This window comes from Cynocephalus volans, chromosome 2 (assembly GCF_027409185.1).
Source record: "Cynocephalus volans isolate mCynVol1 chromosome 2, mCynVol1.pri, whole genome shotgun sequence".
Taxonomy (NCBI): domain Eukaryota; kingdom Metazoa; phylum Chordata; class Mammalia; order Dermoptera; family Cynocephalidae; genus Cynocephalus; species Cynocephalus volans.
This window is the reverse complement of record NC_084461.1, coordinates 186,038,407-186,057,854: the sequence shown is the minus strand read 5'-3', so window position 1 is coordinate 186,057,854 and position 19,448 is coordinate 186,038,407. Positions and strand designations below refer to the sequence as shown.

The 19,448-nt window shown below is 49.4% G+C and overlaps 1 protein-coding gene across 4 annotated transcripts in view; it reads left to right on the top strand.

Moving 5' to 3' along the window:
• The first annotated feature begins 4,087 nt into the window (after nucleotides 1-4,087).
• The window catches only part of KMT5A (lysine methyltransferase 5A), a 27,130-nt gene continuing 11,769 nt past the window's right edge, over nucleotides 4,088-19,448 (top strand). For 2 of the 4 annotated variants that reach the window (XM_063087135.1, XM_063087134.1), the window contains exons 1-5: nucleotides 4,088-4,122; nucleotides 9,982-10,103; nucleotides 11,176-11,332; nucleotides 14,559-14,778; nucleotides 15,198-15,285. In XM_063087135.1, the coding sequence (XP_062943205.1) occupies nucleotides 4,113-4,122; nucleotides 9,982-10,103; nucleotides 11,176-11,332; nucleotides 14,559-14,778; nucleotides 15,198-15,285 (597 nt within the window). In that variant the 5' untranslated portion in view covers nucleotides 4,088-4,112. Of the gene's footprint in view, nucleotides 4,123-9,627; nucleotides 9,710-9,981; nucleotides 10,104-11,175; nucleotides 11,333-14,558; nucleotides 14,779-15,197; nucleotides 15,286-19,448 lie in introns of those variants that run through there. The other 2 variants (XM_063087136.1, XM_063087132.1) reach the window with 2 other exon arrangements.

Below are 19,448 nucleotides of genomic sequence, written 5' to 3'. Positions count from 1 at the left end.
CAAACAGGGCAATTTGGGGAAAGTTTTGATGGGAAATTATTAGGCATCCACGTTACGGTCCTGATTTGGCTCCTTCTGACTTCTTTTTGTTTCCTAATCTTCACTTGAGTTTAGCCAAAAGGCCAAGAAATGATATGTTCCTAATCTTAAAAAAAAAAAAATCTTTAAAGGGCACCCATTTTTCTTCAGTTAACAATGTAAAAAAGATCCCCATGCTGACCAGCCACCATGAAAAAAAAAAAAAAGTATAAAAAAGACTGCACTGACATGATTAAATTCCCAGGACCCTCAGTTCTTTAGGGATAGAGTAAAGGGCTTGTATTATCTCCTACAAAAGTGTCTTGAACTTGATGAGTCTATGCTGATAAATCAAGTTTATATTTGTTATTTTTATCTTTTAATTCCACTTTTCCACAAACTTTTTTTTTTTTTTTTTGGTGGCTGGCCAGTAATGGAATCTGAACTCTTGACCTTGGTGTTCTGCAAACTTTTTGAAGTCTCCTTGCATGTGTGTATATCTATCTATACATATATATATATATATATATATATATATGTAATAGGAAATATATATGTATTCACAGTAGAAGAATGGGATGAAGTTAATAGACCACAGTGGCCAGTAGCTATGAACTTTCTAATGCACCTGTCCCATTTGACAGAAATCTTACAAGAACTGATACTAACATAAGGTATTTAACAATAACAAATGCCTGCAGCAAATATGAACACAAAGAAGATAACACTAGAGTAAGGAAAGTCATCTCAGCACTAGTGTGATTGCACCGATGTCATGTGGCTGCTCTGGTTTGAATGTCCCCAAAGCTCATGTTGGAGTTTGGTCCCCACTGTAACAGTGTTAAGAGGTTGGGAAATCCAAGTACAATATTAGAAATGTGGGGCATTGTCCTCATGATCCAATCACCTCTTTCAAATACTAAAGGTGGTATTTGAAAGAAAGTACTGGATCATGAGGACTATGCCCTTATGGATTAATTAATCCCTTCATGGATTATTGGGTTAATGGTTTAATGGGTAGACTGGGGGCTTTATCAGGAGAGGAAGAGAGCATGTGGATAACTCTGGCTCTGCCCTCAACATGTAGTACCCTTTGTCACCTTGGGACTCAGGAGAGAGTCCCCACCAAGAAGAAGGCCCTCACCAGATGTGCCCCTCTGGACCCTGGACTTCCCAGCCTCCCAAATTGTAAGAAATAAATGTTATTTCTTTATAAATTACCCAGGTTCAGGTGTTCTGTTAGAAGTGACAGAAAAATGGCAAATACAGCAGCCATCTTAGGAAACTGGGCCTCTATTAAGCAGACATTATGGAAATGTGCCACATTATTTTATGATTCCAAATCTAAACAGATTACAATAATTTATCTCACTCTTAGTAATCAGTTACTGTTTACCAACCTATCTACCTACCCTTTGCTGAAACCCATTTAGTAGCTTCCCACCAGACTCAGAATGAAAGTCTAAGTTCCTACTATGGCCTTTGTGTCAATCAGGTTCCAGTCAGGAAAACAGAAGTTAAAATAAGAAATTTATTAAACAAGTGGGGGAGGCTTGAAAAAGCAGAAAGAGAACATGAGGTAACACCAATAACAACTGCAGGAAGTAGCTACTGACTATAAGGCTGAATAACAAGTTAGGGTTCACGGAGTTAGCAAATTTGGAGGAGGAGTCCTGGAGAGCTGGTTCTTATCCCTCTAAGGAAGGGGCACCACAAGGTTGGTGCTGGCCTTGTCAGAGCCCTGCAAAGCTGGGACTCAGAACTTTGAAGGGGACCTGCTTCTGGCACTTCCAAGGGAGTACACTGAGGCTGTTTCTCAGAGTGTGGAAAGAACCTGGAGACTGAACCAAATGCCTCTGCCAGACTCAAAACATCATTACTGAAGGGACCATGCTAGGAAGAGCAAGCAAACAGGTGTGAGCAAATTGCTTCTTCTCCTGCCTCCCAGCCTTCCTGTATCCCTTCTTATTAAGAGAAACTGACACCACTTGACAAAGAGAATAATGGTTCGCAGCTCCGACATCACAGAGCAGGGTAGAGAAAAGTAGATTTTGAGCTGAGAGACCAGCACAGCCTTTAAGGACCTATGTGTTCTAGTCCCTGCCTACATTTCCAGCCTACCCCCCTCCATCATATTCCAATTACACTGTGTTTCTTTTATTTCCCAAGCACACCTAGGTCATTCCTACCTGTAGGCATTTGCACTTGCTAGTCCCTCTTCCTAGAAGTACGTCTTCACTTGGATTTTCCTTATTTCGGGTATAACTGAGAGCCACCAACTCAAAGAGGATTTCTCTGACTTAGGTCTGAAGAAGTAACCTCTCTCCCTACTCATGTTCTGTAATAGTCCACATTTTCATTTTCATCATAGCACTAATTACTATTTAAAATTATCTTTTAAATAATTTCTTGTTTCTTTTCTAAAAAATGTGAGGAAAGGACTGTGTCTTATTTGCCACTGTATCCTTGGGGACCAAAATAGTGCCAGACATACAGTTCAGTAAATGTCGAATTAATGAATTTTATTTTATTTTGTTTTGGTGGGTGGCCACTTCAGGGATCAAACCTTGGACCTTGTCTTTAGCACCATGCTCTAAACAACTGAGCTAACCAACCAGCCCAAGTTAATGAATTTTACAGAGAGTAAAAACCTCTATATTTATGGAAGCTGGAAGGAAGCTTGGATATCACAGCCTAACTCCATCATTTGACAGCTGGGGAAGTTGAGGGCCAGAGAGCTGAAATGCTAAGGGCACACACTAAGTTGGTGACAAAAGTGTCACTTTCTAAAGTGTCAGTCTTTTCACATACATGACTTTATTTCGCTCTCCTACTTTCTTGGTGCAGTGGTAGCATCCTTGGGCAATGGTGGGGTCTCCAAAACCTACTTAGGGACCAAAAAGAGAATATGGATGAGTGACCTCTTTCTACATCCCCAGGAGAGGACCCCAGGAAAGAGCAGTAACTGGACCTCCCCTGAGTCCAAAGCAAAGAACATCCAGGACCCCTGTGCTTCTCTGGGAACATGCTGCCTGAGGCTGACTGAGGCTCCCCCGAGGTAGGGGACTGTGAAGGGTTGCTTCCCTGGGGTTAAGGTAGTGATCTAGTGGACTAACAGTCAAGAAACTGATCCAGGCCCTGAAATTAAACTGTCGGGTGACCTTGGACAGCAAGTAAGTTACCTTTTGCCTCTATTGCCCCATCTGTAAAATGAGTGGGTTTGTTAGGCTAGGATCCTAGCCGTTCTGGGAGGTTTACCCACTGACCCAGTTAGTTGGTAGTTGTGCTAGCAGATTTTGAATAATGGACTCTCAATACACCTTTCAAAACTAGGAATGGGGCCGGCCCTGTGGCGCACTCGGGAGAGTGCGGCGCTTGGGAGCGCAGTGGCGCTCCCTCTGCGGGTTCGGATCCTATATAGGGATGGCCGGTGCGCTCACTGGCTGAGCGCGGTGCGGGCGACACCAAGCCAAGGGTTGCGATCCCCTTACCAGTCACAAAAAAAAAAAAAAAAGAAGAAAACCTAGGAATGAATGGATCAAATTGATGGAGGGGTCAAGGTCCTGGAAATTCCAAACAGCTAAGAGAGTTAGGCTTCCCAGGTCATAAGGAGAGGTCAAGGGGTCAAAGGTCGAGTCCGGTCAAGGCCGAGAAAAACCGGAAGTCCCAGACCCGGTTCTCTCTGAGTCCGGACCTACAGTCGCGCGACTGAAGCTCTGGAGGCGGAGCTTCAGCACCAGGAGGGGGAGGAGTTTGGGGCCTCCCAATGGCAGCTTGGGTGTCAATCTACCGCAGCCAATCAACGCCGGGAGACGGTCAAATTTAAACCCCCTCCCACCTCCTCCGCCCGGACCTGTCCCGAAAGCGCTTGTGGAAAGTGCGGCTGCTGGCCCCGCCCCCGTTGGGGAGGCGGGAAGAAGGGCGGGCTCTCCTTCCGAGTCCACCTATCATGACGGACAGTCTGCGGAGGGGCAGGCGGCGGCGCCAATCAGGGCGAGCAGCCGGAGCTCTGCGGAGCAGTTGGCTACAGTTGTTGCAACTTTTTTCGAAAGCTCAGTTTCCCGGGAGATCCCAGGCGGTGACAGAGTTGGGCCATGGCTAGAGGTATTTGCCCAGGCGACCAGCGCCGGGGCAGCTGGGTTGGGGGTCGCCCTGGATGGGGGCCGGGGTGGCTGGAGTGGCGGCGTGGAGGTGCCCTCCTGCGGGCTGCTGGGGTGCAGCGCGGAGACCCGCGGTGGGGGGAAGGGTGGAGAGGGCTGCAGCGGTACCTTCCCGGCTCGGCGACCCCCTCCCGCTCCGGAAGCCCCACTGCGTGCCTCAGTTTCTCCTCTCTAAGTGTGGGCACGCGCTGGCCTGCTTTTCCGGAGGCAGCGGATCCATATGTCAAAGCTTTCAAAGCTCTTTGGAAACTAAATCGCAAGGCACCTCCAGGGAGTGGGCGTTATTGATATAAAGGGGGGAGGGAGTGAGGCTTCGCTCACTTTGGGGCTCCCTCTGTCTGAGGAAGGAGGTGACCCCAAGGCGAGGGAGCAGATCGGTAACTTACATCTTGGAGAGCTCGTCGGGATGGACACCGCGGCAGGTGCCTTCCTCCCTTCCCCACGCCCTGAGTCAGCTCTGCGCCGCCGGGGCGAGGGCCGGGTTCCACCGGTCCACTTGGGTGAAATGGGTCCCCTGGCACTTCCTGGGGCGGCGGCCCTTCACCCCGCAGCTGGCCAGGACTCCGGCCCACGAAAAATGGCTTGGGTGGGCATGTACAGCTGCGGGAGGCGATGTCCCTGCCTGAAGTCCTTTATCGCATACTTAGTTTGCTGTCAGGACCGTGAAATCCACGTTATGCGACAAAGAGATAGGCTAACCGCAGGTCATTTTCAGCCGCCGTGTTTTCTTCACGCTAAAGGGCCAAAAACTTGAGTGTGGCAGTTGGGTAAAATTCTTATTTAAAAAAAAAAAAGTCGGGGCATTACATTTTTCTCAAAATTCCAAGGCATCACGTGTTAGTAGGAATTTGCCTTAATTAGGTATCCTCCCTATAGCAATAATAGTGAATAAAATAATGATTCATTCAACAAATATTTATTCGGCTCCTTTGTTTTCAGGCCTTGCACTCAGTTGAATCATTTATTCTCCCAGCATTCCTCTAGGGTCTTTTGGGACAAGACTTACCCAGATTCTGATGAAGAAATGAGGTATAGTGAACTTCAGGTTAAAAAGCTTCATAACCCAATTCACAGAGAAAATTAAGACTAAATTTATCCTTTGAAAAGTATTAAGCATCTAAAAGTATATTTAATATTATCTGACTAACATATGTGACAGATCTTAATAAAACTATGCTTCCCTGGTTCATTTTTCCTATTACAGCAAAATCAATTAAACTATCTGTTTTAGCCTGGCCAGTTAGCTCACTTGGGAGAGCATGGTGCTGGTAACACCAAGATCATAGGTTTGGATCCCCATACTGGCCAGCCACTAAAACAAACAAACAAACAAACAAAAACTATCTGTTTCAAAAGGAGTGCATTAAAAAAACAAAACAAAACAAAAACTTGCTTAATTAATCTATGGGGGAGGTAAATAATAATGGGTAAATAAAAATTACCATTGAGGGCCAGGCACTTTATTATCTCAGTTAATCTTTGCCAATTGTTATTCCCATTTTTCAGAGGTGGAAGCTGAAGTGTAAAGTCACTATCCAGACTCTGGCCATCCTGTGTCTTTGCTTGTTCCACCCTACCTCTCTTATGTAGCCAAAATGGAGATGAATCTTTTCCAGCTCCTACCATGGCAGGCTTACAAATTATTGGTTAGTGATTCTCACTGACTTAGTTGACCCCTGAATTAGTAGTTACCTATTTCTTAGTCTTCATTACTCGTGCAAACTATTAAACTGGATATTTAGAGTTACAAATACCAAATCATTTACAGAACTTCAAATTGAAGGGTCAGTCTTTTTCTTTTAGAAAATTGGTCTTTGTTTCAAACTTGCTTTTCTTTTTTTTTTTTTTTAAAGATGACCAGTAAGGGCATCTTAACCCATGACTTGGTGTCAGCACCACGCTCTCCCAAGTGAGCCATGGGCCAGACCTCAAACCTGCTTTTCACTTTGAGAGTCTTGCTGGGTCACAGGAGCAAACTGGTCAGATACCAGGCAACTCTTTTCTGGTTTTTTTTTTTTTTTTGGTGGCTGGTGGGTACGGGGATCCAAAGCCTTAACCTTGGTGTTATGACACAGCACTTGAGCCAACTGATCTAACCGGCCAGCCTAGTTTTGAAGTTTTATAATCATGTAAATATTTACAACCCCAAGTGCATTAGTTTGAGGTGGATCAGTCGGCTTACTTTTCTCCATCTCTACTGCCACTGTCAAATGACCTGCTAATTGACCTCCCTTCTTCCACTTTTACCATCTCCAATTTGTTATTCCTTAGCAGCTAGAGTAGTCCCCAAGAATGCAGATGTTTGTCATGTGACCCTTACTACTCTCCCTTACCCCAACTTCCCCACTGTTTTTATTTTTATTTTTTATTTTTTTAATTTTTTTTTTAAAAAGATGACCGGTAAGGGGATCTTAACCCTTGACTTGGTGTTGTCAGCACCACGCTCAGCCAGTGAGCTAACTGGCCATCCCTATATGGGATCCGAACCCGGGGCCTTGGTGTTATCAGCACCGCACTCTCCCGAGTGAGCCACGAGCCGGCCTCCCCACTGTTTTTAGAATAAAGTTTACAATCCTCACCATGGCCTACAAGGCCCTACTGACCTCTCTAGTCTTAGCCTCACCATGCCCCATCTGTCTTTTTTTTTTTTTCCATCTGTCTTTATGTTTTACTGTTGTGTCTTTAGCACAGGGCCTGAAACAAAGTAGGTATTCAATAAATGTTTGTTGAATGAATGAATTAGTATGTTAGTGTCTGAATCGAAGAGAAGCAATACACATTCTTTATGGTAAAGTAATCTCATATAGCAGAACTGGGTTCAGATCCCAGCTCCTTCACTTCTTAGTTATATAACTCTTAGACTAGTGATTTATCAGCCTTGAGCCTCAATTTCCACATCTGTGAAATAGGAATAATAGTACCTTCTCATACTTGCTGGGAAGATTAAACCAAATAATGCAGTATTGCAGGGCCTAACACATAGTAAACATTCAATAAATGTTAACTATTAGTGTTATATTTCTATGAAATCCTAGACAACATTAAGAGTTTTTACTTCTGTTGATAGGTATACTCATATTTATTATATACATATAAACATGTGCAGAGAAAGGAAGGACTGTTTTGAAACTTACACTGAATGATTTGTATTTATATCTTCTAGGTACTAGAGCTGCAGAGTTGGGAGGAAAGGGTGCTAGACTTGTACTGTAATGATGTATCCCCTGCATTTGGGGGCTAAAATAGGGAGAAAGCTATGGCTATGAGTGTGGGGGGAGTGAATAGGGGAGCGTTTAAAATACTATGTGAAGTGGACAAGATGATCTGTGCAGCTTCTTCCTCCTCCAAAACCATGATACCCGTGGTAGTTTGGCAACAAACTGCAAAGCTTCTTTGCCCTGTAGATGTAGAAGATACTTTCAAATGGCCAACCTGGGTGTCAGAGAGTCCTTTATTATTTATTTATTTATTTAAAGATGACCGGTAAGGGGATCTTAACCCTTGGCTTGGTGTTGTCAGCACCACGCTCAGCCAGTAAGCGAACCGGCCACCCCTATATAGGATCCGAACCCGGGGCCTTGGTGTTATCAGCACCGCATTCTCCCGAGTGAGCCACGGGCCAGCCCTCAGAGAGTCCTTAAGAATCCTCTGGGCCAGCCCGTGGCTCACTCGGGAGAGTGCGGTGCTGATAACACCAAGGCCCCGGGTTCGGATCCCATATAGGGATGGCCGGTTGGCTCATTGGGTGAGCATGGTGCTGACAACACCAAGTCAAGGGTTGGGATCCCCTTACCGGTCATCTTTTAAAAAAAAAAAAAAAAAAAAAAAAAAAAATCCTCTTTTACCTTCCGGGTAGTCTGTCTTGGGTATTCATGTGTAGCAGGCTGTGCAGACGGCATGGGCAGAGTACCCTACCCATTGGAGTTAGTGGCTAGGGCGGGACCCCGCCTTGAAGGACACTAAAGCATGAGCTGATTTGGGAGGCATTGTCTTGAGCTGTGGCCTGTCACTTAATCCTACTTGGTTTTATCCCTTCTAATAGGAGGCCAGGTGGGGAAGCAGCTCCAAGCAGCCATTTGTTTATCTGTGATTGTTGGAACGGGCCCTAGGTAGGTTATATAATTGAAGGTTCTTGGTTTTTACTGATGAGGACGCAGAAGGCCAGACTCGGGAAGTGACTTGGTCATGGTCACAAAGCACCTCTGGGGCAGATGCAGTGAGAGAAACCCATTTCCTGACTCCCAGGCCACAACCCAGGCAGCAAGAGCTGGATGCCTTGAAGTGTCATGACTTTGCACAAATACAGTGAATCTTTGGCTGTGGGCCCTCAAGCCCTAATGGCTACAGCACAATGTCGCAGGGTAGTGAGCTGTGCGAGACAGCCGCCAGAGTGACTGGGACCCTGTCTGCCTAGAGCATTTTCTCATGGGGTGGATAGGAGAACAAGGTGACTTGCTAAACCTTTCTGTAACACCGTTTGCTCCTCCCAACCTCAATTTCCTCATCTGTTACCAGGAAGGATAGTGGCTGGGAGTGCAGACTCGGGTCAGTTTGTCTGAGTTGGAACCCCATTTCTAGCTCTGAGAGCTTGGCCAAGCTCTTCACTTCTCTGAGTCTCAGTTTCCCCATCCGTAGAAAAGAGATAATTATGGTGTTTACTTTCACAGGGCTGTTGTGAGGGTTGAATGAGATCGTGTATGCAAGAGAAGCATCCCGCAAACTTATAACCCCTGACTCTGGCTCCCCAGGGCCTCCTACCGGTCAAGTACAGACCGCCTGGGTTGCCACCCATCGCTTCCTAGTTCTGTGGCCTTGGTCAAACCCCTGCACATCCCTTGAGACTAAGTATCCCCATCTTAAACGAGATGCCTACAGGACCTGACTCCAATGGGCTTGAGGGGAGGATTAAATGCCTATCAAGACGCTCCATGAGCACAGCTCCGGGCACGCCCGAGAGCCCTCGCCTGTCGCGCTCTCAGCTGCTGATTTCGCCTGGCACCGACGGGGCTCCCAAAATATCCGTTGAACCCGCGAGAGGAGGACCCTGCCGGCCGAGAGCCTGGGCTGTCATTATCATGTTTCCCACCCCTTCCTCCCCGAGTGGTTGAGGACGCGCGAGAGGGGGCGCGCCCGAGCCGGGATTCGTCGCAGCCGCGCGGCCCGCCTTCCCCACTCCCTCAGGAGGAGCCTCGCAGCGCCGCCCCTGTCAGCCTCCTCCCTGGGCCGGCAGCCGGACGGTGGGCGGCGGCGAGCGGGAGGACCGCGGAGGACGCACCGCCAGCGCCTCCCTCCCTGCGTGCCTCGCTCCGGACGGCCCGGGGCTGCCGCGGCGCGCGGGAGCCGGCCCTGCCTCGCAGGCCATGGGGGAAGGGGGCGCCGTGGGGCGCCGCCGGCCCTTCCCCGGGGCGCCGCGGCGGCGCTGGTGGCGGCGGCAGCAGCAGCAGCAGCGGCAGCGGCAGCGGTGGTGGCCGGGCCGCGGCGGCGGCGGCGAGGGCACGGGGCGCGCCGCCATGGGCCTGGCCGGGCTGCAGGTGGGTGTGTCGGGCCCGGCCGCGCGGGGGGCGGGCGGCGCGCGGGGCCCGGCGGGGCTGGGCGGCGGGAGGGCGACGTGGGCCCCGGCCCGGCCCGGCCCAGCCGGCCGGCCCCTGCCTCCTGGCGGCGCGGGCGGCCCACCACCGCCGGGTCCTCGAAACATGGCTGCGGCGGGCGGCGCCGCCACGGCGCCCGGCCCGGGCGGCCCCGCTCCCCGCCCCGCCGCGCCCTGAGCGCCCCCTCCCCCGCTTCCCCGGGTCCCCCTCTCCAGGCAGGAAGATGTCCAAGCCCCGCGCGGTGGAGGCGGCGGCGGCGGCGGCGGCGGTGGCAGCGACGGCCCCGGGCCCGGAGATGGTGGAGCGGAGGGGCCCGGGGAGGCCCCGCACCGACGGGGTAAGCAGGCACCCTCCCGCACTCACGCGGCGCGCCCGCCGGGCCGGGGCCGCGAGCACGTGGGCGCACCACCATCCCCCGCCCGCGCCGCCCCGGGGCGCCTGGCTGGGGCAGCTTCCTTTTCTGCTGCTCGGCTGGGAGTGGCGGCCGCAGGCTCCGCCATGACCCTGGCAGTATTTGACCTCGGAAAAGTTTGATTGTGTCTTTATGGCATTTCCACACCCCGAGACCCAGCTTCCCCGGAGGTGGCTGCCTTCCCAGGGTGTGCGGGGCCTGCCCGGGTCCCTCAGAGAGGTCACGGGGCTCGCTGACTTGGTGTTTGATGGTTCTTTGTGTCTGGGGAAGCCCTCCTCCTGTCTTTGCTTCTTCAGAGGAGAGGCCCCACACCCAGAGACACGACCGCGCCACCGGCCTTTCCCTCTCTTATTAACGCCAAGGTGTGATTTGCAATAGAGTGATCGCCCTAAGTGGGCTGGCTGTAGCCTCTGCTTTCGTTGGCTTCCCCCAGTCTCCCTGAAGGAAGTCTTCCAGCGCAGTCCTGGGAGGCGGCTGGGCGGCAGTGACCCAGTGATTTGAGAGGGGCCAGGTGTGGGCATGCAGGAGGGTTAGGAAGTCCTGACAACCTCTCTCTGCTGACCTCAAGACTGAGCCGTTAATCATATTCCCTGAGACCCGTTCCAATGCTAGAGTCGCTGCAGCTCCAGCCAGGGGAGTTAACTCCTGAACATAGCCCAGCCCTTCCAATTCCTGGTTCATTCTGACCTCCCTACCGTTGGAAGGTTGTCTCCTTCCTGTGTGGACCTTTGTGTGCAGCTGGTTCTCCTGCAGGCCAGATGTCCCCTTAGTGACCAGAATTAGAGATTACATGTGTTCAGGAAACATTTGACTTGGGCCTGAGTATTCTAAACCTGCCTGTGCTTTCCTGAGAGAACTGGGACTGGCATCCTTGGTAGCCTAGTTTTGGAGAGATGATGGTGTCTTTCTTGCATTCTCATTTCCCCTTCTCCCCTTTAATGCTGCTGGATCTTCTTTTTCTTCAAGCCTCTTTCAGAATGTGCATTTGTCGTTTTAGGAGAATGTATTTACTGGGCAATCAAAGATCTATTCCTACATGAGCCTGAACAAATGCTCTGGAATGCGTTCCCCCCTTCAGGAAGAGAACTCAGTTGCACATCATGAAGTCAAATGCCAGGGGAAACCATTAGCTGGAATCTACAGAAAACGAGAAGGTAAGCCTCTGAAATGGCCCCGTTCTGACCACAGCTGAGGGGCTGCAGGAGCCTTTCTCCTCCATTAGAATGCATATGTATTATCTATTTATCCAGCCTTTTCAGTCCCAAGTTTGAGAGGTTTGAACCAGGTTTGAACTTGCTGCTAAGAAACAGACACAGGGGAAAAGAATGGCCTGTTCCAGGGCGTGTGCCCTGTTGGTCTGACAGGTTTTCCCTGCTTTCACAAGAGTTAGCATGTCCTTCAAGCTTGATTGTCTTGCCAAACTGCAAAAGTAATGCACTGGAGCTGCAATTAGAGAAGCTCACAAGTGCTAAAAGTACAGAAATAATGAGTCCAGGTTGTACAGACCAGGCAATTGCAGTCCTAACTAACATGTGTGATGCAGACTCCCTTCCTTTTTTATGAGCTGGCCTTGACCCCATTTCTAAAGTTTCTTTCCACTCAAGCATTCAGTGCTATTCTCTGAAACAGCATAATGTGTGATGAGATTTGGAGTTAAAATATTGAACAAGAAAATACATGGCTGTTGAAAATTGTGTGGCCCTGCAAAACAAGCTGAAACCTCTTAGAACTCTTGCTCTAATCCAAATATTCCCTTTCACAGCTGCACTGGGGAGTGGGAACTTCCCCCTATTCACCATGCTCCCTTCTAATTAAGACTTACCTGAAAGAAGCAGAACTTCTGGCTGTCATCAGCTCCATGCAAGGAAGCCTGATATTCAATAACAGAAAGTGTCATAAATGATGATTTGGCCCGACCTCTGGGGCCAGATCTGAAAACCAGGGGTGGGAAAGCCCTGAACCCGGGGCAGGAGCCCACCCTCAGCTTAATTTTTTGTATAAGGTGGTATTATTTAGTTCCGTCTTCAAGTGACTTTGTTCTAATCTGAACTTTGCCGTTTGTAAGGAGGAGGCTTGGGCAGGTTGCTGCTCTTTTCTGAGCCTCAGTTCTCTCACTTGTAAATTGGGAGAGAGAGGAGTCCTACCTCACCCATAGTGCTCTTCTGAAGATCAGTTGCAGCATAGATGCAAAAGGGCTTTGTGGTATGTTCCATATATCAGCTCTACCTCTACTGGACTGCAAGTGCCACATCCTGTACCTGCAGTACTTAGAACAGCACCTACCACACAGTGGGGGGGGGGGGGAGGGCTCTCTCTATAAATGCGATTTGGCCAGTCTCACATCCTTCTTGGAATGGGGCAGAATGTATATTGTCCTAAATGGTGATGTGGTGCATAAGCTAGCTTAGTTGTCTCACGGTGTTACTAAATGTCAATGATTAGAATTTGGGGCTGGCCCTATGGCTCACTCGGGAGAGTGCGGCGCTGGTAGCACCGAAGCTGTGGGTTTGGATCCTATATAGGGATGGCCTGTGCGCTCACTGGCTGAGCGTGGTGCAGACGACACCGAGCCAGGGGTTGCAATCCCCTTACCAGTCAAAAAAAAAAAAGAACTTGGGGTCTGATGTACTTTGGAGAAAACCACAAGGACCAGGCTGTTGTCTGTGATTCTGCCATGGCACAGACCAATGTGACAGATTGCATTCACAGACATCAGGCACTGTTAGGGTTATGCCTGATGTCCTGGCCTTAATCCCCTTTGGTTCCACCCAAGAAAACATGTTTATTGAGATATAATTCAGGTATCATAAAATTCATCATTTTAAATTGTACGATTCAGTGATTTTTGGTACATTCATAGAGTTGTGCAACCATCACCACTATCTAGTTCCAGAACATTTTCATCACCCCAAAAAGAAACCCATACACATTAGGAGTCATTTTCCATTCCTCCATATCTCCAGCCCTAGGCAATCATTAAACTACTTTCTTTCTCTATGAATTTGCCTGTTCTGGACATTTCATGTAAATAGAATCACACAGTATATAGCCTTTTGCATCTGGCTTCTTTCACTTAGTGTCTTGTTTTCAAGGTTCATCCATGTTGTAGCTTGTGTCAGAACTTCACTCCTTTTTATTGCTGAGTAATGTTCCATTATATGGATAGACCATGTTTTGTTTATCCATTCATCAGTTGCTGGACATTTGGGTTGTTTCCACTTTTGTGTACTATGAATAAGCTGCCATGTTCATGTACAGACTGTTGTGTGGACATATGTTTTTAATTCTTTTGAGCAAATGCATGGGAGTGAAATTGCTGGGTCATGTAGTAACTCCATGTTTAACTTTTTGAGGAACTGCCAAGTGGCTGCACCATTTTATGTTCCTACCAGCAGTGTAATATTTATTTTTATTTATTTATTTGTTTTTGGCAGCTGGAGGGTATGGGGATCTGAACCCCTGACTTGGTGTTACAACACTGCTCTCTAACCAACTGAGCTAACTGGCCAGTGTATTTACATATTTTTAAAAAGTAATTTTTTAAAAAAGCAAGCAGTTCAACACTGGCACTGCCCAATTATTTATAGTAACAAATCATTTGCAGTGTGCCTCACAGCACACTGACTGGGCACCATGCTGAGAACCACTGTGAACATGGGGCTCCAACCCCATTGGAAGAGGGAACTTCTTTTTATTTTATTTTATTTTATTTATTTTTTGTCTTTTTGTGACCGGCCGTACTGTGCTCAGCCAGTGAGCGCACCGGCCATCCTTATATAGGATCCGAACCCGCGGTGGGAGCACTGCTGCGCTTCTAGCGCCGCACTCTCCCGAGTGCGCCACGGGGTCGGCCCAGGTAACTTCTTTTTAAAAGTCCGAAATGAAGCATTCCAGGCAGCTCTTGGGGAAGAATTTTGGCTTTGTCCCCTTACTTCTTTCCACCAACGCTAGTCCACTATTTAGGAATTGAGCTTTTGTCCTCGGGTCTGCAGCCTAATTCCTGAGAATTATTAATTGAATGCTCATGTCAGCTTCACCGTCTGGGGTGCTTCTCCCCACCCCACAACCCTACCCCTGCCAGATTCTTTCCCACATCAAGATACAGAAGCATTTGGATCCCCTTACTGGCCAGCCACCAAAAAAAAAAGATACAGAAGCCCAAAACCTCACCCAGTGTCTTGGTCAAAAAGTAGAGCTAGGCATTTCTGCTGTGACAGCTGTTAGTGACACTGGGCTTAATGGCCGAGGGTGCTACTGTCTGGCACGCCCAAGATCCACCCTTCCTCTCAAAGCCTGTCTTAGAATGAAGCTGACGGTCTAGAAATTGAGAGGTAGAGAGTAGAGAATAAACTCCTGTCTTTTCTTACCCTCTGCCTGCAGAGAAAAGAAATGCTGGGAATGCAGTACGGAACGCCATGAAGTCCGAGGAGCAGAAGATCAAAGACGCCAGGAGAGGTCCCCTGGCACCATTTCCAAACCAAAAATCTGAAGCAGCAGAACCTCCAAAAACTCCAACCTCGTATTGTGATTCTTCCAATGCAGCCATCTCCAAGCAAGCCCTGAAAAAGTCCATCAAGGGCAAACAAGCCCCTCGGAAAAAGTAAGCGCCCTCTTGAGCCCTCCTGCTAATGCAAAGCAGTTTGGTTCTTCTGACCCCAGTGCAGCCTGCTCAGGCGCCTACTAAGGTTAAGTGGTTAACTCCATCGGCCCCTCTCATGTCTAAGACTTATTCCTGTAGTCGTCCCCAGTGAGATGCTATTATTTGTTAGCATCTCACTCTGGCATGGGTCCAGAGTTCAGGAGCCCCCCTCCCTTCCCCTCCCCACACTGAGTGTAAGCAGCCTGTCTTAGAAACTCTCTGAGGCCCCTGTGGTCAGGTGAGCTGACATGCCCACCAGGCCCCAGTGGACCAAGGTGTTTAAGTGACTTCGTTTCCAAGGAGCTGCCTCCTAAAGGAGTTGTGTGCCTCCTGGGTGTAAATATGGTCCTAATATTTTCTCCTCTCCCTTTCTCACCCAGAGCTCAAGGAAAAACGCAACAGAATCGCAAACTCACGGACTTCTACCCTGTCCGGAGGAGCTCCAGGAAGAGCAAAGCTGAGCTGCAGGTAGAGTCATATGATTTTCTTTCCAGCTTTTGGAGGGGCAGGGTGGTCCAGTGGGTGGTGTCTGGCATGCGCATCCTGAGCCTTGTTTGTGTCATCTTGGGGCAAGTCTCTTGGCTTCTGTGGCTTCAGTTTCTCCTCAGATCTAATAGGGATCATCACAAAGCTTGCTCTGCCTTCCTGATGGGGTCATCACAAGGTTTGGTTAAGACGCCTCTGTGAAGGAGCCTTGTAACCTGTAGCATGTGGTATAGAAAGCCAGATGTACTGTGAAGGTGGTTTTTCCAGGACTTGTTAGCAGGGCCATTTGGAGGCTGGAACTGTAGGAAAGGCTGCCTGTTCTCTCAGAGGCTCGTCTTGTCTGCTATCTGGAAGGTTCCATGTTGTGGCTCAGGGTAGTAAAGGACAGTGACTTGGAGCCTCTTACCCTCTCTGTGCCTTGGCTCTCCTATCTGTAAAATGGGATGATAAAGTATACCTGGTGGGGTGGTTGTGAGGATTAACTCAACGTGATCATGCACTTTAGAGCACTTAGAAGTGTGCCTGGCACACAGTAAATGCCAGTTACCTGTTTCCATCATCACCATTGTTTACCCTGTATTGTCACTTCCCAAGGCTCCTCTGCCTTTTCTCACCTAGCCCCTGTCCCTAGGAATGTTCAGAACAGGGTGGGAAGCACAGGCAGGAAGGCCGGCTGGATTGTACAGGCCTCTGCCTGTGTTTGCAGGGGCTGAGCTAGGCAGCAGTCAATCAATATTTGATGCAGAAAGGTGTGGTTATTGCCTTTCTGTTAGGGAAACCTAGGGTGTGGCCCGGTCCCTCTGCCCTCCCACTTGGGGCCTATCTGGGGCAGCCCTCTGTGACTGCAGGGCTGGGCAGGGGTGGTGCTCGGGATTACCTCCCCCACAGAGAGATGGGGACCCCAGCTTGGGCAGATTTAGCATTTCAACCCTTACATAGACCCTTCCAGCATCGAGTGTTTTTTATGTTAAATCTGCAGATGTAGATACAGTGGTCTAGTATTCTCTCTCTTTTTCTATTAATCGATGAGGCTTCATTTAAAAAAAAAAAACAAACCAAAAACGGGGTCATTTTCCCCACAGAGAGCAGCTTTGGCTTTATTTCCTGAAAAAGGCAATATCTTTCAGCCGAGAATGAGCTGTTATAAAATGGTCTTTGGCAGTGGGAGGCTGTGCTAGGTCACTCTTAAAGACAGCACTGCAGAGGGTGAGGCAGTGCCAGGCCGCAGAACCCAGGGCACCTCCCAGCTGGGTCGGACCTCGGCGTGCCCACACAGGGAGCGCTGGGGACCCACTGAGGGCTGCTCCAGGCTTGGGAGGGGGCAGCTGAGTTTGCCTTGTTAATAAAAAGCTAGGGCTTTTCTGCCTGGAGGAGTGAAGGCTGCAGTGGGATGTGGTGCAGGTCTGCCACATCTGCCGCAGCTGAACGGAAGGAGAGACACCTTTGCTTCCCCAAAGCTTATCTGCAGGCACAATAAAGCTCGCCCTGTTACTGGATGAAGAGCCACATGCCAGCAAGTGCCATGCCCTTCACTGTTTGTGCTGGCTCTGCTGAGTGAACGCCGTGCGAGCTGTCGATAGCCAGGCAGTAAAGCTGTTGCTGGCCAAGACAATGAGGCTGTAGCTGGGCAGGACGATGAGGTTGTATGTAGCTGGCTGGGATGGTGAGGCCAGGACAGTGAGGCTGTTGCTGACTAGGGTGGTGAGGCTGTAGCCGGCTGGGATGGTGAGGCTGGGACTGTGAAGCTGTAGGTGGGCAGGTAGTCAGGCGTCAATCTGAAATAGAAATCTTCTCAGACACTTCACTGAGTCTGAAGACAGAGCAGGCAGGTCAGGGTCTATGTTTAGGGTTCAGGTCCAGGACAAGAGGGTGGGATCTGGTCGGGACACAGGGTAGGCCTTCGAGGGATGTCCTGAGCCCCTTGACACCTCATGCTGGGCCCCTTAGCTGGCTGGCCTGGTTGCAAGTTGGGGTGGCAGCCAGCACTGGGACAGGGACTGTGCCTCTTGGCAGTGCCCTGGCGTCTTCCTTTCCAGCTCAGTCTTGGGGCTGCCACGTAGAACAGCATGCTGACTCCACCTCGAGAATGCCTCAGAGGTGTCTCTCCTTCCCCATCACAGTCCTCCTTGCCCTAATTCAGACCCTGGGGCCTCCCACTCCATCTGCCTTGAGGCCCTGCTGTGGACTGCTGCCAGAATTCTCTTTAGGAAGCCCAGAGCTGGTTGTTTGCATGCCCAAAACTGCTGGCCCCAGAATGAGACTTGGACTCCCTGGCTCTGCATTCAGGGCATCTGGCCCAGTCCCAGCTTTCCTCAGCTCATCTCTGCCCTGCCTTTTTGGATCCCAGCAGGAAAGTCCCCCATTTTCCCATGACCACTTCCTTCTCATAGCCCACCGTACTTCTCCTTGCTACTCTGTGCATGCTTGTAATGAATTAATTATGTGATAAGGTGCATGTGTGTGTGTGCGCACGCGTGTGTGTGTTATTGCTTTGAGGGCTCACTATGTGACCCATTTGGGGCCAGGAGATTCCACAGTAAACAAGATCCAGCCCCTGTATGCACAGAACTTGTTTTCAAGTGGGAGATAATTAACAATAAAAAAAAGTCAACTAAGAGAACAATATTACTTTAAACAGCATTTCGATATTTAATAAAAAGGAGTGGTTTGATAGAGTGGCTAGGCTAAGGTTCCTTTAGCCATGGTATGCAGGGAAGTTTCTCTGAGGAAGTAAGTGACTTTTGAGCAGACCCCTGAGAGAAGGGAAAAGGCACCCCAGGCAGGGGAGCAGCAAGCAAAGGCCCAGAGACAGGAACAAGCTTGGCCTTTTGAAAGAGCCAGCAGATGTGGCTGAAGTGTGAGCAAGGGTGAGGGTGGTGGGCGAGGCTAGGCCAGCAGGACCTGGATCCCACAGAACCTCGCAGACCACCAGAAAAAGTTTGGATTTTATCCCATTAGCAGTGGGAAGCTACTAGAAGCTATTTTGTTTTTCTTTAAATAAACTTTCTATGTTAGAATGATTTTAGTTTATAGAAAAGTTGCAAAGATAGTACAGAGAGTTCCCATAGACCCATTCCCCAGCTTCTTCCATTGTTTATATCTTAAGTTACCCTGGCAAGTTTGTCACAACTGAGGAACCATCATTGGTCCATTACTATTAGGTAAACTGACTGGAAGGCTTTAAGCTGGGAAATGATGTGATCTCATTTACATTCTAAAAAGACCCCTCTGGCTGCTGTGTGGAGAACAGAGCATGTTTGGGGAGTCAGAGGAAGCCAGGAGACCAGTGATGTGGCTATTGCAGGTGTCTAGGCAAGCGCCAGAGGAGTAGGGCGGGAGTAGGAATGGAGAGGAGGTGGCTGGGTTTGGGACTGTCCATGAGGATGCAGAGACTGGTTGTCCCCAGCACACACTACAGGGTCTGGGACATTGCGGGTGTTGACCAAGTGACTGGGAAAGCTGCAGGTGTGTGGGGAAGGTCTGAGGTCAGTAGTTGGTAGAGGGCTCCTCATGTGTGACATCTGGATGGTGGAGGTCCATGCCAGTGAGCCATGTTTGGTTTGGGCTTCTGACCTGTCTTTGTATAGTATCCTTTTGCTCCCTACTGTCCTGTGGACGACAGAGCAGTGGGACCCAGGATTGGGGGTAGAGGTAGAAACAGGAGGGGTGGCCCCATAGGAGAGATGAGACGGAGTGTCCACTCCCCTGGCTTCTCTGTTCAGGGTCATGTTGACCCTCATGGGTGGGAGGCCCTCTTCTTAGCCATGGCAGTGTCTTCTGTAGAGATGTAGCTCAGAGATCCTAAACATAGACGTCTGCATGGACCACCAGATGGGAGGGACGTACATGTGTTCTGTCTAACGGGCACAGCCTCTAATCTGCCAAAGCTGATTTTATATGAAGTCAGAGTCCTAATACTTAGATGTTGGCGATTTGAACATTTTTTAAAGCTCTGCATGGGCCAAACAAACCATATCTACAAGCTCCATTCTGTCCTTGGGCCACCACTGTGTTCCTCTCAATCCAGTTGAACCCTGGGTGACAGGTCGTTCACACGGATGGGGGCTTTGGCATCATTGGGGACCGATGTCCTCGAGGCCAACCGTGACCCCGTGGGTGTGGTCCAGGTGGCTGGGGCTTGGGGC